The sequence below is a fragment of the Carcharodon carcharias genome, chromosome 8, assembly GCF_017639515.1.
Source record: "Carcharodon carcharias isolate sCarCar2 chromosome 8, sCarCar2.pri, whole genome shotgun sequence".
Lineage (NCBI taxonomy): Eukaryota > Metazoa > Chordata > Chondrichthyes > Lamniformes > Lamnidae > Carcharodon > Carcharodon carcharias.
Genome location: NC_054474.1, coordinates 139431948 through 139451082, shown reverse-complemented (window position 1 = coordinate 139451082; position 19135 = coordinate 139431948). Strand labels below are relative to the sequence as shown.

Here is a 19135-nt window from a genome sequence, read left to right as displayed (position 1 = left end):
GTGTTCCCATGGGTCTGCTGCTGTCGTCTTTCTGGATGGTAGAGTTCATAGGTTTTAAAGGTGCTGTCAAAGAAGGATTGGTGAGTTGCTACAGTGCATCTAGTACATGGTGCACACTGCTGCATTGGTGGTGAATGGAGTGAATGTTTAATGTGGTGTATGGGTGCTGATTAACTAGCCTACTTTGTCCTTGAGCTTTGTTGGAGCCACAATCATCCAGGCAAATGGAAAGTATTTCATCACACTCCTGACTTGTGCTTTGTCGATGGTGGACAGGCTTTGGGGAGTCAGGAAGTGTGGAATACTCACTGAAGAATTCCCAGCCCCTCACCCTCTCTTTTAGCCACAGTATTTATATGGCTGGTCCAGTTCAGTTTCTGGTCAATGGTAACCCAAAGGGTTTTCAATTTCCTGCACGCCTCCAAAAGAATTCAAAGGAAGTTCCTGAACAAGAACTATATTTCATGCCATTGAGATTGTATCATGGGGTGGCTGGGGTGAGAGCGATTCTTGAGTAACTGTCGTCTCTTGGAACCTGGTGGATTGTCCTACGGGGTCAAAGAGAACATTTCCAGAGCTTTTCCTAAGTTCTCAGCTTCTCAGGTCTTGATTTAATTTTCCCAGGGAGATTATGTGGCTTAGAGGAATGCAAAATGAAAGTGTGCCTGGTTAAACCATGTCTGGATGGGGCAGATATGATGGATCATATGGCCTTTCCTCATCCTAGGCTATCCAGCTAAATCGCTACCTTTGGGAGTGGAGATTCTGGGAGTGGCGGGCTGAAGTGGGGACTAAAGATAAAGTCATATTCCATTGCTTAATGTCTGATTTTTCTAATTATTTCAAGTCTTTTATAATTTGCAATAATAATAAAAATGCTTTGGTTACTCTCAGGCCGTGCTACTTGGTCCATAATGACAACATTACAATTGGAATTAAAAGCATTAATTAATGCTTCACAAGTATTTACATGTTTTCAGCTTGTTTCTCTTGTTTCTCTGCATTAATTTGAATGAAGAACCATTTCATTTTGGATCTGTTTTCTTTCTGTTCAGCTTTTCGTTGCTTTAATTTGAGTTTTATGGAGGTGAGTTGCTATACCTGCAATCAGTCCCAGACCCATCCCTGCTCTTTCCTCAACCGGCCATATTTTGGTCCAATACCCTGTGTTCCTAAGTTGGTTTGTGTTAATCAGAAGCTAAACAGCGGCAAAAGCAAGAAGTGGAGATAAACTGTGCAGTTTGCAGGGCAAAGAAGCCACTTTTAGCAAATGATCCAACCAGATGATTACTGTATTTTTTAGCTACTTTCTGACAAGGTCGGGAGGTTTAGCAAAATGCAATGTTGCATTGATCTAGTCTATCTAATTTTTAAAAATCTAATTCACCGTCGCGGGGAATAATGGCCTCATTATTCCCTGCAGAGCAATGGCTAACATTAGCCTCAGTTTTGTTGGTGCAGAGAGATTTTCTCCACTGTGACAAACACATTAACAATGACATTAGGGGCATTCTGTCTCCAACTCTGCTTTATGTGGCCTATATTTCTATTCAATCACTGCAGGTTATTAAAAATGGTTAATATGTTTCTAGAAAAAAATTGCAAATGCCAATTTAATTGGGAAACAAGGGAAAATCAAACATTAAATGCTAGATTAGTTAATGATTAGTTCATATCATTTCAATTTTCTTTTTCTCAATAATAGCAGAATTTAGAAAACAAATGCCAATAAATCTCCCAAGTTGTTTATGTGGATTAAAACTATTCAAATGTTGAGCTCGCAAACAGGAACTTTTCAAATCTTAATCCTGATCCCCAAGAAAATACAATTCTTTCTTCATAAATTCTGTTGCTGTGTGTTATTGAATGTTTCCACTTGTTGCCTTTGCTGTGTATCTTATAATAAAGCAACTTAATTCAACTTCCTTTTCTTCTGTCCTGTGACTGAAATGTGGTAAGTAATTATTCTGTAAATATGTTGATGCACTCTCTTTTTGCCCTCTGGCATGTGTGATATTGCCTCACCCCACTGGGCCTTGCTGTTAGATTTTTGATTTGATTTGCCATTAATCTTTCTGCTCTATTTGAAATTGTGATTTCAGGAATGATTTTTACAAAAGTGACGCTCAATTTATTTCCTTCTTAAAGGTTCTGTTTGGTACTGCTATAGTGGTACTTTAAATGGAAGCAGGATGGAGTCCGAAGGTTGAAGTGTTAAGACTAATTGTTGTTTAGCTGAAGTGACTGTTATTCAGTAGCAGTTTTCACCAGAATAACTGCTCTGATCAAGTCTGTGGAGGTGGAGTCACAGACAAATGCAACCTGCCTGTGAATATGATGGAGCCTGTTGATCTTTTCCCAATGTATTTTTTGTCTCATCTTTTTTGCATGTGCAGTTTTGTAAAGCAAAATCGAGGTGCTCTATCTCGCAGCTCGTCAGTCTCCAGCGTAAATTCACCGTGAGTTGCTCTCTGTTACAATATTATACAGTAACCCCTTCAGAAAGTGTCATTCACCATTGTAACACCGAGTGTGAAGAGCGGATGTTGTAAACATGCAGTGGCTGTGCTCTTCCTACTGTTTGGACAACTCTTTTTGTCTTCTCCATTCACTGTCATTGGTGGCTTCTGTGCTTTTTGATATCTTGGCACTTTATTATGTTCCTTTGACCTTTCTGCAGTGAATCAGGAACACATCAACTTGAACAAGGAAGTTTAAATTACATATCATCTAAACATAGGTCATAGCAATCTTCATTCTGCCAAATTGTCTAATTAAGGTCACAATAAAATTGCATGCTTACAAATAAAATAGCTATGTGTCAAAATCAATTAGAACTAATTGGCCCCAAATTCTTTTTTCCAGAATGAGTTGATAAGGGTACCATAAAGTAATACTGGTCCTTTGTAATTTCTTCCTGTGCCAACTTGCCTTTAAATTTTGCATGATTTAAAAACTCTGAATTAAGTTTAAAAATCTACAGAATTGTCTTAATCCTATTTTAGCAGATGATATCTAAGACAGGATAGATCTATATCCTGGATATAGATATAGGCACATAGCTTCCTCAAATGATGGCAGTTAAACCCTTGAGTCCATTTTAGTGTGTTCAGTAACATAGATTTTTGTTTCATATCTTTTGTGAAACTATGATAGTGACATATATACAGCTTCAGCAATGTGATTCAAAATATTATTTTGGCCCTTTAATCGGCTGCAGATTCTTACTTTTGAAGTGTTATTTCCACTTATATTTTATGATGGAGGCATTCAGTTTTCCAAGACACCTGCAAAACACAGTGTTGGGTAAAGTGCATCATAAAAAGCAAATGAATCTTAGAATATTTTTTTTTTGCTTTTTTAGGACCTTCATCCACGTTTAATTTTATTTCTGTGGGTTTTTTGGCTGCACAGTAGGAAAGTAGGGGCTTGAAGTTGATATTGTGCAGTGTTGCTGTTCAGATGTTTTGTGGGCATGTTGATTTTAAATGGGTTGTTAACATGGCGGTCAAAGGAATTCAAAATGAATGCTGTAATTGTATATATAGGGCCGGATTTTGCAGTGAGCAGCAAAGCAAGGGAACTCACCACTGACCTTGAAGTAAGCTGCCCACAAAGATCTAGCGATCCCTGTGGCGGGAATTTCCGCTTTCCCGACAGCAGTTTAAATCTCCCGCCAAGTCAAACTCCATGAAGCAGTAGTAATGTTAGCAAGCAAGTAATCAACTGTCCCCATTGAAGCATTCTCAGACAGCAAGGAGCTTGAATCAGTTAGTCCTTCACATTCAATTTACATTTTCAGATAGTGAAATTAATGTATGACTGTATTAAGACAGAAGCTAAAATAAAGATAAGCAGACCTTTCTTTAAAAAAAATGGAGCTCCTAATCATTGTGGATAAATTTGAGAATCCACAATATAAAAGTTGCTCTTCAGAGTCAGTGAAGGTGTTTAGCTGTAATTATGATGTTCGTATGCTGTTAAAAGCCCAGTTACACCTCAATTAACAGAGTGTAACTTTTTCAAGGTGTGAGACTAACAGTGTAGATAAAAGTGGAAGTCTCATCAATTCATGATTGCAAGGAAGATTGCAGTTTGTGAAAACCTCTACAGCACAAGCTCTGGAGGAGCATGGGTTCTCAAACAACAACTTCTGCATTATTCCGTGCATGTGTCGACTCCCAAAGTGGCTGTCAATTTCAGTGGAGTAATGGCGGCAAACGCTGACAATTTTGCCATGATTACCACTGCAAAATCTGGGCCATTGTCATGTTACATGGCATGCTTTCAAAGCCCTGATGTTTTAGTAGTACACAGCTGGAAAAAAAGTCCCATTTAATTTTATTGCGTATCAATATTGGTGATCAGAATCTTGCATGCTGAATTGTACTATTTGATGCCTCAGCAGTTTACTGTTGAAATAAAAAAAGATATTAGAAATCCTAGCCATGCAATGGATTCAAAAATCTTGCACTAGATTTTAATAATTTGGAAATTATAATTACCTTGGAAAACAGATCGCAGATACTAAAATATAGGAACTGAGGCCTTTCAGTTATGACTTAACTGAACAGGAAACAAAATCTTCTATTTATTGAGCTTTTTAAAAAAAGGTTCTGATGCGATCATTTCAATAATTCCTCTGTTGCAAAGGACAGCAAAATACTGCAAAAGGATGCCAAATTAAGTATAAATCAGATTTTATTCCTTCTTCAACAATAATACCAAATTATTGGTTCAATGGTTCACTTACTTAAAATGATAAAATGGAAGGCATTCCTGATCATTATGTTTCAGCTGGTGCAAGTGTTACTTTTCAGCTGAAGTTATCTGTGTGCTTTGTACAGTGGAGTTATTTTATGTCCCAGAGGTCGTTTCATTGTCTCATTTGAATGCTCCTATCCAGCTTTTGTTTTTAAATGTGTTTCTTTGTACCATTTGGAGCATTTGTATATCTGTGTGCACATATGTTTCCGCTCACTATTTGTAGCAAGTATGATTCTGTGCTTCTGACATTCAACCATAGGATTTGAGGCGGCTAATCTGACTGATAAGCCTGACTGTTACTGCAGGACAGTTTTGGTTTACGTGAGCAATGTTTTTATTCTTTTCCTTTACGTTTACCATTGTCAATTGACTTATTTTGAAATTTTACACTTTTTCCTTCATAAAAAAAACTCCACAAGCACAGAATCAGAACTTGCCTTCACACGTTCACATTTACTAAGGAGCTGTGCCGCTGCTTGATGATAGCACCCAACAAATGACACATTGTTGCATCCTAAAATGGATGGCATTTGCTTGTGGTGCTGATCTTTACTTTTGGCAAGGATGATTGCGTTAGGATTCCGGAGAATGCATGCTTCAGTGCAACAACATCTAGGTGACTTTTATCTAGTCTCATTTCTAAAGGTAGATTTTCCATTTGGTCGGAGGAACACTAAGACAGAATTCTGTTGCTTTCATCCGTCGTTTAAATGCTGTGTGTGGTTACATTCTCGGAGGAGATTTAAAGTGGATAGCTTTTCTTTATGAATTTCCTGAAAAAATGCAGCTTTATATTACATTTTCATTACTTGTTATTTATAGCAAGGATCAACAGAAGGCATTCAAGTCAATGTCCGTTTGGGAGCAAAGGACTTCTCAGCTAAGGCGCCAGCACCTGCTAACTAGTCAAGAGGCTCTGTTTAATGAACTTGATGATGAGCAGCGTAGAATGTATGTCTCCTCGCACCAGATCCGGCCAGATATGAAAACCCACCTGGACCGACCTTTGGTAGTGGAACCCAGGAAAGACGTAAAGAACAGCAATGATAAAATCCGTCAAAATGATTGCCAAGATAGTGAACACGAAAGGCTAGTCCAGCCCGAGAGCTGTGAGGTACCAAAACGGCACCATCGACATCGAGACAAGTCGAGCGAGAAGGGAGATGGCGCAACGAACAACGGGGAATCTGGGACGAACAGCAAGGATGAACAACGGCGTTCACACAGGAGCCGAAGTAAAGAGACTGAGAGGGACCAGGAAGAAAGGGCTAAGGATAGTAAGGGCGACCGTAGCAGAAGTCGAGAAGGAGGGAGGAAGCATCATCACCACCAGCAGAGCTCTGCGGATGAGCCTTCTGAAAAGGAACATAGGCGGCACCGGTCTCACCGGCATGTGACAGACCAACAGACCAAGGAAGGGAATGGCACAGTCAATGGCACAAAGAGTGAAAGGCGGACACGTGCCAAAGAGGGGTCGCGGTCAGGAAATCGAGAGGGAGATATACCCAGCAGAAGTCAAAACACAGAAGGAGCAGAAAGACGACGCAGGCACAGACAGAAGGCACTCTCAACCTATGAGTCAGAGGATAAAAGAGAGAATGACGAAAAGGAAGGAGAGACTGTTCTACGAGAACGACGGAATCATAAAGTGAAGTAAGTTTCCATGAAATTACAAAAGCAATTATTTTTGTGGGGTCTCTGACTTCTAGATGTAGTAATGTATAGTACACAGCGGACACTGTTATACAGGTTTTCAGCATACATCACATAAGAGGTGTGTGCCACTCATCTGGGAAAGTTCACGATTTGCATATGTAAACTGTACGTAATTCATGTAGCTGTTAAACTAGTCCCAGATAGACAAATTTTGCTCATTTCAGCAGCTCTCATCCCTCAATTCCTGCTATACTGTATTTTCCAATTATATACAATTTATAGCATATGTATGCAAGACCGCAGAGACATTCATGAGCAATATTATTCCAAATACAAGTGAACTGTCAGCTTTTATTTAGCATAAGTGTGAGCTCTAACTGAAACATAAGGGCTTGTGTTAACGAGAGCAATCAACTCTAGCCTCTGAATGTTTTCTCAAATACAATCAATTCCATTTTATATTCATGTGCACATCTGTGAAAAGTGACCTTCTGAAGTTTCACAGAATGATAGCTAATTGCACGTGACCATCAATCATTGTGAATTTAAGAATAAAACAGCACAGATATGTCATGAGTGGAGGAAAAATGGTTTTACGTTCATTGATTTTGATACGTTTTACCCCTAAATTAATTTCTTGTACAGAGGTTTATCAAATGATCTTTTAATCTCCGGCCCCGGGCTTACACCCAGCCCAATGGAATAAACCCACCCACCCCCCCCCCCCGCCCCCCCACCACCGATTCACCTTTCTGGCTGCATTGAATCTTATGATTAAAGAGATTGGTCACTGTGCAAAGTTGACTCTAATTCTATTTCCCAGTGGCTGCAGAACAAAGATTCTGCATCCTTAATTCAGCACAAACCTCATTCACAGAGGTTATAAGGAATGGTTTGCATGGAAATTGGAGAAAGAACACACTGCTGTAGTAAGGTCAACAGATGTGAAAAGGTTCATTGTTGGCATAGAATGGACGGAGCAACTGGCTTATTGCTAGTTGATTTAAGCATACTTGGGGGTGTGGGTCGATTCCAATACACCCAGTTCCGGTTTTAATGGAGACTGGATTTGGGTTGGGGGTGAGGGTGGGAGTGCTGGCGAGTGTGGGGTGGTTAACCAAAAACTTACAGGAGGTGGGTCGGTGATTTAAATGTTATGTTGAGGTTACATGCCTCAGTATTAACCACCATTTTCAATTGAATCTGGGCCAGCTGGGTTTACGTTTCTCAGGAAACCTGGAAGATAAAGGGAGGCAAGAACCTTTGGATCCAGGAAGTAAGTGCCTTTCCATTTCCCTGCTGGATCCAGTTTATCTGCTTCACCCATGCCCTCTGATGGGACACCCTCCCACTGCTGATTCTTCCAATTTCCTTCTCATCCCCATCCTTTTTGATGTCCCGCTCACTCTATCACTCCTGTCCCTTCCGATGTCTCCCTCTCCCTCCCACCAACCCTTTCAAGCTCCATCTTTCCCTAATACCACCTTCCAATTTCTCCTGTGGCCACCATTCTTCCACTTCCTGTCCCAAGCCTGCCCTTTTGACCCCTCCCTTCCCCCACTCTCTGCTCCCTGGTGCTGAAGGCCAACTCACCCAACTGAGTTCTAACAAGCTCACCCTGGCACTCACCTGTCCCCTTGGTCACCTACGATCTGCTTCCTAGGTTGGCAAGCCAAACACAATCTCACCACTGCCTCCCTGGAGCAAATATTGGGTCTAACCGAGGTGGGTCTGCCAAGTCGGGAAATTTCCTGACTCAAGCTACTCAACTCAGAAGTGAAAATCTGACCCCTAGTGGCAGCATCAAGCGCATTCAAGTCAGGTGTCGCATGGCTAGTCGACCTCTCAATCTGGCTGGGTGAAGCCGGGAAGCAGAGGGAAATCCATCTCTCCAGGATTCCCAACTGCAAATTTGCCAACCTACCGCTGGAAGGATATTGCATTTTTCCTAGTTATTAATGAATGGAATGTTCCAGTCTTTTCCTGCATAAGTATAAAGCACTTTTGGGGGGGATATGGCGGCATACTGGTAACATCACTAGACTAGTAATCCAGAGGCCTAACCTAATGCTCTGGGGGCATGGGTTCAAATCCCACTATGGCAGCTTGTGGAATTTAAATTCAGTTAATAAAAATATCTGGAATATAAAGCTCATCTCAGTAATGGTGACCATGAAGCTATCATTGATTGCCATCTGGTTCACTAATGTCCTTTAGGGAATGGAATCTGCTGTCCTTACCTTGGTTTGGCCTACATGTGGCTCCAGACCCACAGTAGTGTGGTTGACTTTTAACTGCCCTCTGAAATGGCCCGGTAAGCCACTCGGTTCAAGGGCCATTAGGGATGGGCAACAAATGCTGGTCTTTCCAGCAACACCCACATCCCATGAAAGATTTTTTAAAAATTTTCTTAACAATTCACTCAAATAGGTTAAGAGCTGGTTGGTCTGGGAATGGAAAATGTACGCAACCTTCAACTAGCCATGCGACACCTGACTTGAATGCGCTTGATGCTGCCACTAGGGGTCAGATTTTCACTTCTGAGTTGAGTAGCTTGAGTCAGGAAATTTCCCGACTTGGCAGACCCACCTCGGTTAGACCCAATATTTGCTCCAGGGAGGCAGCGGTGAGATTGTGTTTGGCTTGCCAACCTAGGAAGCAGATCGTAGGTGACCAAGGGGACAGGTGAGTGCCAGGGTGAGCTTGTTAGAAGGCTCGTTTTAGTTCTCTGGGACCTCATCCCAGTTATTTTAGATGCTGTTAGCCCTCTAGCCCTCACCCCTTACAAGCCTTCACACCACGACCGACTCGCAATGCCCCTCCTACCCCAATGCAACTTCCTTGCCAATTCATGCCACCACCCATGCCCCTTTATTCCCTCACACCACCTCTATGCCATTTCATATCCACAACCCAACCCCCATTCACCCTTATACCTCCTATGTCATCTCATACCCCATGCCATCTCCAAAGCCACTTGCCCCGTATCCACCCTGGGCAGACCACAGAGCTGTATGGTGATAAAAAAAACAACTTCTAATAACCTAATACAGCTCTCACTAATATACATTTGATAGTGAAAAACTCCTAATCAGAGCTTTTAAACCTCAAATAATTACTCTCTTATGAAAACAAACAATCTTCTATTCAGACCCCACATCAAAGCTCTTTGATAAATAATTAGGTGAGTGATAGCATAACAGTGTAGCCACTGTACAGGTAGTCTCCACACATGGCGTGCGCTCCTGTGATTGATAGCCCTTTCATGATTTCCTAATCTGTCAATCAAACTGTGAACTCAGAACCCTGCCATCCCTGGTGAGATAAGTTTAGCATTTGAAATTCAGCCAAACATTCATAATGGCATAGTAATAATAATAATAATGATAGCCTTTGGGAAAATCTCAACAAAGATCTCTATTAAAACTGCACAACTGGACGTTTATTTTTTTCCATCCTATAGCAGATGGCCAATCAAACAAAGTGGTCGAGCAGTTTTTTTTAACTCTCACTGACAACTTAAGCCTGTTTATTTCATGTCTAAAGAGCAGGGGATTTTTAAAAAAACTTCAGAATCAGAACTTAACTGACCTTCAAGAGCATTTATATTTCCTCCATCAATTTGTGACATCAACATTGTGGGTTAAAGCCCTTGCAACAGCCAAAATGGGGTCTGTTTGAACTCAGCACTGGGTTCAAATGGCCCTGCTGAGTTTGGATTTCCCCCTTGTGTGAATCGCACCACATCCCTTCCCCTAATGGCAAAAATTGGACCAGTTGGAAATAGGAGCAGAACTCCTGTAACCAGGTCCTGCTGCTATTTTTAAAGGTCCATGGAGCCTTCCCAATTCCAGAAAAATCCGGCCCTGGGTTCCTGACCTGGGATGTGTTGAACTGAAGGACATTGTACATCAATTTACTGGTCAATGCCCCTCATGTTTATAGTTCCATGTTTTATTTGTTTGCTCCATGAAGTCCATTGAATGTAAGTATCTTCATGGTAATATGTGGAAACTGCTCTCTTCCATTAGCCAACAATAACTGGATTTGCTCTCACTTCTAATGTGAGACTGTCTTCCTCAGATAGCCCATAAGTTAGTCTGGCTGCAAAGTTAACTAGGTTCATATGTCTGCAGCTGATGGATCGGAATGCCAGCAGAACAGAAAATCCTGGGGCCTGAATTCAACCGCAGGAGTCTGAACTTTTGGTCACTAAAGGCTAATGGAAATTAAACATAATATAGAAATGGGTAATTGTTTAAATTTGGTAGATCAAATGTGCTGAGATCTGAAACAGATTTCTCCAAAAGAATTGTATTAGAATTGATGTGTCATTAAAATCCATTCCAATTGAGGGATTTCTTTTGTAATGACATTACAAAGCATTTTAAACCATAACCATTGAGAATATTATTGATCAGTACTTCATTGTTATTTAACATTTACCCACAATTATTTTGGCCAAAGAAAGCTAGTGAGTGGGTAGATTTTATTCTTTCTCTTCTTAAACCCGTACACCCATGAACACTACGCTCTTTGGACCAGGATCTTTCTATTATAGGGCCAGCTGCGCATTAGATAAACTCACTCAGCCATTAGATGAGTCACATGGTGATTCCTCTTCATGAAGAACTTCTCACATGTAAGCAATTGAAGAAATTGAATACCGTTAGAAGAAGGCTTGTTTTGTTAAATTGCTTTGAATGTGAAATGGCCAAATTATTGGGTGGAATCTATTTCAGACACTTGCCTGTTAAGCTGATGCTGCCAGGTCAAAACTTACCATTAACACAATTCACACTGACGAAGAACATTCAATCTGTCATTGTTATTGACCCATGTGACCTGTGACCATTTAATGCTCTACTATTAATTTAAAGACTTTGTTTTTATAAATTTTATCAAATTTTCACAGGGAGAGCCAAATGCCTGTGGACACCACCATGTTGGGGACCACACCACTGCCACCTACTAGTAGTTTGAAGCATGTTCCTCAGCAACCGGAGGATGCTGACAACCAGAAGAATATTAAGCTGGTGACGCTACCGACAAGAGATGCAGAGCACACCATCACAGTGAACATCCCAGTCACCGTCACTGCTCCTCCTGGAGAGACCACATTACTTCCAAGTGAGTGACACAAAAAACTGCATAGCCGAGCAGAAGAAATAGTGCATTATTTGTCTCTTTAGAAACTGGTATTGGTTCGAGGTATTCACACGTACTGCAATCAGGTTCATGAGGCACTTTAGAATAATGGCCCACTGTTTTAATTTTAGTGCAAAAAAATAAATCCTACTGCTGTGTCCAGCAACAATGAACACTGGAATCATATAAATGGATCCCTAGAAGTACCAGTGTGGGTTGGTTGAAAGGTTGACGATGTTGGCCTTTCTGTCAAAAATCTGAATCAGGAATATTTACTGACTTGTACTCAATTTTAGAGATCAGGCAAGAGACGTGGTTTGCACGTATTGTCAGAACTGAAAGGCGTGGGCAAACAGTGTCCCTTCAATTCTCCCTATTGATGGCAAGACAAAGCTAATTGCAAGCTACTGCTCTTTACCTCAATGTTATAGCCTTTATATACCTTAAAGTGAAGGCTGCCACCTGATCATTGATCTCTTTATGCAGTTTCCTCTAAGTGCAACTTATAGGCTTGCTGCCTGCCAAACATTACCCTGGTTCAAGTACATGCTGGTTTCTCCATCGAGCTGTGCAGATTTTCCTTTCTACATCCATCAGATGTACATCCCAGTGACCTCACATCATGATTGAGAGCCAGAAGTAAAAGAGAGGCCCTGAATTTGTAAACCCAGCAGTTAGCCTCTAGCTTCCTTGAAACTGCAGCCTTTGTGCAGCAATAAAAAGACAGTCAGTAGCCCCACTCTAGACTCTCCAGCCTCTGCAGGCAGGTGCAGCTGCCCCGTAACATGTCCTACAACCTGATCTTAATCAAGATATACAAAATTCATCTAAATGTTAATCAGCATTTTTGCTCACAAACCGGGGGCAGAATTTTCCCGTTGGCGAGCGGAGGTGGGGACTGCTCGCCGACACGTAAAATGACACGTGGTGACATCGGGTGGGCGTCCCGACATCACAGCACGTCATTTAGATTTTCAGTTCGGTGGGTGCGCAGCCAAACTGTCATAAGTCTATTAAGGCCACTTAAAACCTAATTAATTCAATTTAATGAGCTGCCCATCCAACCTTAAGGTTGGGGGCAGGTGAAGAGCCCAGGCGGCTTTTACATTTTTCATGAAACCTCATCCATGGGCGGGATGAGGTTTCATGAAATGTTTTAAAATCTAATAAAAATTTATACATTTATTCTTTGACATGTCACAGCTCATGTGATGGTGTCACATGAGGGGACATGTTTTAAAAGTGTTAAAAACCTTTATTTAAAACTTTAGCACTGAAACAAGTCTCCCTGAGGCATGCGAAAAAGCGCAGGGAACCTCTCAGGGAAACCCCTCCCCCCGCACAGGGAATGCACACATTGGCCCACCTGCATAAATTTGCGGGGGGGGTGGGGCACCGATCGGAGGCGTGCCCACTTCCCCGCTCCCCCCGACGGGGAGAAAATTTTTCCCCAGGGGTTTGAAGTGCAAGCTGAGTAGAGTGGACGGCAGTTTGTCTGAGGCAAGAATTAAGACATCTGCTATTAAAGAGAAAGTGATCATGTGGATGGAGACATGACTCAGGAAGGAAAAGAAAAGAATACAGAAATTAATGTTTTCAAATGAGTCCTCTTTTTATTCCATTTATAAAATTGATTTGGCCATAAACTACAGAAAGAATGAGTCATAGAATCATTTTCTTTTATTCATTCATGGGATGTGGGCATTGCTGGCTAGGCCAGCATTTATTGCCCATCCCTAATTGCCTTTAAAAAGATGGGGGTGAGCTGCTTTCTTGCATCGCTGCAGGCCTTGTGTTGTAGGAACATCCACAGTGCTGTTAAGAAAGGAGTTCCAGGAGTTTGACCCGGAGTTTGACCCCCAGCAACAGCAAAGGAATGGCGATATATTTCCAAGTCAGGATGGTGTATGACTTGAAGGGGAGCTTGCAGGTGGTGGTGTTCCCATGCATCGGCTGCCTTTGTCCTTTGTCCATTAAATGTTTTAGGTAGTGGATGGGGTGCCAACCAGTGGGCTGCTTTGTCCTGGACGGCGCCAAGCTTCTTGAGTGTTGTTGGAACTGCACTCATCCAGGCAAGTGAAAGGTATTCCATCAAATTCCTGACGTGTGTCTTGTAGATGGTGGACAGGCTTTGAGGAGTCAGGAGGTGAGTTACTAACTGCAGAGTTCCCAGCCTCTGACCTGCTCTTGTAGCCACAATATTTATATGGCTAGTCCAGTTCAGTTCCTGGTCAATGATAACCCCCAGGATGTAGATAGTGGGGGATTCAGTGATGGTAATGCCGTTGAATGTCAAGGCAAGATGGTTAGATTATCTCTTGTTGGAGATGGTCATTGCCTGGTACATATGTGGCATGAATGTTACTTGCCACTATAGGCCCAAGCCTGAATATTATCCAGGTCTTGCTGCATATGGACATGGGCTGCTTCAGTATCTGAGGAATCACGAATGGCGCTGACATTGTGCGAACATCCCCACTTCTGACCTGATGATGTTCATTGATGAAGCAACTAAAGGTAGTTGGGCCTAGAACACTAACCTGAGGAACTCCTGCAATGATGTCTCTCATGGAGTCATTATGTTGCAGAAGAAATCCATTCAACCCATCAAGTCCATGCTGGCTCTCTGCAGAGCAACCCCATCAATCCCATTCCTTTGGTCAATCCCTGAAGTCTGCAACTTTATTTCCCTCACATACCCATTCACTTTCCTAATGAAGGAAATAAATATTGAAGTTTGCTGTTGAACTTGTTAGAGACCTGTAGATTGCTCTTGGACCATTATGCAAAGTTCTGCTCATCTACTAATAGGAAGGAAACAAATGGGAAGATTCACCAGTGTATTGCCAGGTAGAAAGGATTATTGCTATGAAGAAAGGTTTGGGAATGTAGGGCTTTTTCACTAGCACAGAGAACATTAAAGAGGAACTAATAGAAGTTTTCAAATGCATGAAAGGTTTGGAAGGGCAAAGAGTGAAGGATCATTCCCACTGGTTGGTGAACAAGTGGAGAATGAATTGAGGATCATCATCAGAAGAATGCTGTAAATGATGTTTTTTTTACACAAGAGAGTTAGCAGTACATGGAACGTTTTACCACGTGGCTATGAATGTAAAAAATAGCACAATTCAGGGAAGAATTGCTAAGTATTTGAAAAAGAAAAAAAAGAAGACAGAGAAATGGGACTGGAGTCTAGTTGAAGCACTAGATCCCATCCTGTGCTAAAAATCTACCAAAATAGATCTCAGATTTAAGGTGGGTTGCACCTTACAAATTACTACAGAGGGACACATTACGTTAGTACTTTGTGTTGGACTCTTTTATGTTCCTATACAGAATCTAGAGTTGTAAAACATCTCTTCCTTCCTTTTCAAGCCATCAATTAAGTATTAAATCAACTTTAGATTACATGGTACTTAAAAATTCATTCATAGGTGCGCTTTACACAGTTACACAATCTTGAACATGTGAGCAGAGTTACTCACTGATGCAATGATTGTCAAGGGGTTTGGAAAGCGCTTAGAAGGGGGAAGAGGAGTCTAGCACTGGGCTGAGACAACATGGCCTTAGGAGTTGACAGGGCACTGATTTTCTGGGTACTATGGGTGGAATTTTATGCCAGCATAAGGGATTTTACGGTCCTGCTGAAGTCAGTAGAGTTTAGAATGGCTCGCCGCATTTTACAGTCCTGGCCCTGTCCCCATCACACGGTGCCATAAAATTCCAGCCCATGGGCAGAATTTTCCCCCCCTTGTGGCGGGGGGTGGGTGGTGGAAATTCAGGAGCGGGTGCGTGGAGGTGCATCTCCAATCTGTGCCCCCAATTGGGGGCGCGCCGCCATTTTACGTGGGCAGGCCAATTAAGGCCCACCCAGCGTAACGTCCACAAGGAAGCGCTGTGCACTCCCTGTGCTGGCTGGGGGAGGGGGGGGGACAGATTCCTTGAGCCGAGAGTGCGCTCTTTCCTGCATGCACAAGAAAGAGCACATTCATCTCCCTGAGGCTAAGTGCTGCCTCAGGGAGATCTGCGCCAAATTAAAAAATGTTAAAAACAGAAAAAGAAAAATTCCCCTGACATGTTCTCTCATGTGACACTGTCCACCACTTTTAGTTACACTTTTATTAAATTTTTAAAAATCTACATGAAACCCCATCCCACCTATGGATGAGGTTTCATGCTTTTCCAATGCCCGCCAGGGCTCTTGGCCTGCCCGATGACCTTAAGGGTGGACGAGCATGTCCATTAATTACTTTAATTACTTTGTTAATAGTCTCAATAGGCCATTGACAGGTCGATGGGCGTACAGCTGATTCGGCTAAGCCCCCGCCAACCTGAAAATTGAAATGAGGCAGGATGGCATCGGGTGTTCCACCCGACGCCATCCCGAGTCATTTTAGGCGTCAACAAGCAGGCCTTGCTCCCTGCTCGCCGACCGGGAAATCCTGGCCTATGTCTTTTTAGCAGTTGACACTGCATTACCTTTTGCTGCAGAGGCACACTTGGGTGAGTGGTGGGCCTTAGGAAGGGCCTATACTTCATGGTGCTTTCTTAGCTTGCTCTGGTTGGCAAATTCCCACATGTGCTTTATATACATATTCGTTGTGAAACATGTACAGAATGCTTAAAACTAAATTATCTGGGAAGGGCTTCCAAATACATTTAATAAAAAAATTCTCTCCCATTTTAATATCTATACAAATTATGCTTTAATAGCAATTATTATACAATGTTTCTGCTTAATTGACATAACCAACCTCATGAAACATATATGCAAACTTCTATTATTGCTAGATTTTTGAAGGTATTAATGGTTCTGATCATTTTTATTCTGTTTTTTTAGTCAATAGTGTAGGTGTAGATCTGGAAAGTATGACAAAAATGGAGGAAAAGAAGGACATGGATGCTGATGATTTGATCAAAAGTGGGCCGCAACAGATACCACCATACAGTTGCATGTTCATTTTCAGCCCTACAAACCCGTAAGTACCATTGCTGTAACTCCAGCCAATGACCAGGGTAGTCAACAGTTATTAGCACCTCATCATGTCAACACCATTCTTCTAACCTACTTCTTTATGTGTCTTTGTTCTCTGAGCACTTAATTTCCTACCCCATCTTGAAGACTTGTTTTATGGTACCTCAGTTCCGCAGAAATAATTTGCCTCAAAATAATATTTTTAATTTTAGTTTTTATTCATCAGTAAAGAGAATGTTTCCCTGAAGGGTACTTTAAAACAATATAACTAAACCCTGCTGAATCTTTCTCTGACTGATGTTATCCACATGCACCCATGGCCAATATAATCATAATGCACTGCCATGCCAGCAGAGATATTGCATCAATAAATGTTTCTGTAGACAAATTATACAGCAGCAATGATATATAGGGAAAGAAAAGTACTGATTGTATCCAGAAAAGAATTACTTTCTGATAATTGATGGGAGCAACTGTCTTGGGGTTGAAACTTGCTATTCATTAACTGACAACAATTGAATGATCATCTCTTAGCAAGAGCCCACTCTATACACCGGAATTTGAATATAAAGCCTGATATAAAGAGGATTTCATTTTTGAGACATTAAGACTATTAAGGAATCCATGTTAAAAATAAAGAAATTAAGTGTAAGGAGGTTAGTCAGATGGACATTTATTACCCATAGTTTCTTGGGGCAGAATTTTACATTTGATATGTGGGGCGCGCCCAACACACTGGAACGTAATATGACACGCGATGATGTCGGGCATGCATCTCGATGTCATTGCACTGTTTTGCGATATTTCGTTTGGTGGGCGCGCACCCGAGTTGGCTTCATGCCCGCCAATAATTGAAAGGCCTATTAAGGCCACTAATGAACTAATTAACTTCAAATTTATGCTGCCCATCCAATCTAACAGTTGGCGGGCAGGCAAAAAGGCCAAGCGGCCTTTACATTTTTTAGGAAACCTCATCCACAAGCGGGGTTACCTAAAGCTATTACAAATTAAATAACAATTTTCCTTTGACAGTAAAAACATGTCCCATCTCACATGATACAGTCACATGAGGGAACGTGTTTCTTTCATTTTTAATGTCTTCAATCATTTTTTAAAAAAACGCTTCAATCTCCCTGAGGCTGCTCTGTCCCTCAAGGAGATTGAAGCGCTCTTTCGCACAGATGCGTGAAAGAGCGCTGGACCCAACTCTGCCTCCTCCCCCTGCCCGCACAGGTAGCACCGCCCTTGTGAAATTATGGTGCGGAGCCGATTGCGGGTGGTGGTCGGCTCCACAACCACCCCCGCCCATTCCCGCCAAACCTGCCTGGCCAATGTAAAATCCTGGCTTGAAGTTTTGGGAGCATGATTGAAGTGGGCAGTATAAAGGGCTTCATGAGACTTGCATTTCTGGAGAGAGGAGGGATTGAAATATATGCTGAGAAGTATATAACGGTAGATCAAAAGAGAATCTTGTTAGATTTAGTGCCCTTTTCTTGTTTCTAAAAATGATGTGAATACTCTTTTAAGAGTATTTATAAATAACTAATGAAATACCAATTATAAAAGTTCCAGAGCCATCAGGTATGTATCTTTTGAATGAGTAGTACAGTCAAAACATAGTACAGCCAAATATCCTTTATTCGTACATTCGAGAACTGAACACATCCAAAAACCAAACTTTTGTTTGGCAACAAACAAAATTGTGAGGCAACATGAACCTCATCAACCTTCTGCGTGGGAAGTCTGTTACCCAAGCCGACATGAGCCTCGCTGACCAGAGCTGACCTTTTGTGTGTATAGTCTATGCATTGTTTAAAATCACACGCTTAATGGTGTTAACAGGTAGAAAATAGGGTGTTTGAGATTTGGCAAAGCGAGAAACAACCAAGTATCTGTAGAATATAGCTAGCCTAGGCTTAGGCTATTGTATTGTAAGTAGGCCTAGGCCTACCATATGTATGAGAACTATATCACATCCGAAAAAATCTGAATACCAAAACGCAATTGACCCCAAGGGTTCCGGATAAAGATACTCGACCTGTAGCATGGTTGCAGATTCAATGCTTTGACAAGTTTTTACAGGCAAATCGTTTTTCACTGCCTTTCATTGCATCAAGGTCACTCATTAGATGCACTTTTGAAGGGGTACAGGACACCAGTGAAACCAATTTCACTCCACTTCTCTCTCATGTTTTAAATCTTTCCCAGCAACCATTTGATCAGGTAAGCTTTTTTGCCACAGCCACCAAACTCCCACCTCTAATTGCTCCGGTTTTGTTTCCAATTTGTTTCACCTCCATCTTGGGACGGCTATTTTACATTGAAGTTGCTTTATTAATATAAGTTGTCAGGATCGCTATCACTATCACTGCATAAATAATAACAATGAGAGGTTGTTTTCCATTATAATTTGACATGCCACTCAACCTGGCAGAATTTAGTTCAATTTTTGACTTCATTAGTCTAACCTTCAACGGGAATTTGTTTCAGCAGTTTTAATCCATTTTGATGTACAGCATCCAGCAGAATGGTGCTAACTCAGTGACATCGGGCTGAATTTCCTGCTCCTGCCAGCGGCAGGAATTGTGG

At 41.6% G+C, this 19135-nt stretch overlaps 1 protein-coding gene across 1 annotated transcript in view; it reads left to right on the top strand.

Annotated features, from left to right (window-relative positions):
• LOC121280817 (probable voltage-dependent N-type calcium channel subunit alpha-1B) overlaps nucleotides 1-19135 on the top strand; it is a 226806-nt gene that overhangs the window by 55894 nt on the left and 151777 nt on the right. Inside the window, exons 12-15 of the mRNA XM_041193080.1 lie at nucleotides 2397-2459; nucleotides 5590-6420; nucleotides 11339-11553; nucleotides 16412-16550. Coding sequence (XP_041049014.1) covers nucleotides 2397-2459; nucleotides 5590-6420; nucleotides 11339-11553; nucleotides 16412-16550 — 1248 coding nt within the window. The remainder of the gene's footprint in view (nucleotides 1-2396; nucleotides 2460-5589; nucleotides 6421-11338; nucleotides 11554-16411; nucleotides 16551-19135) is intronic.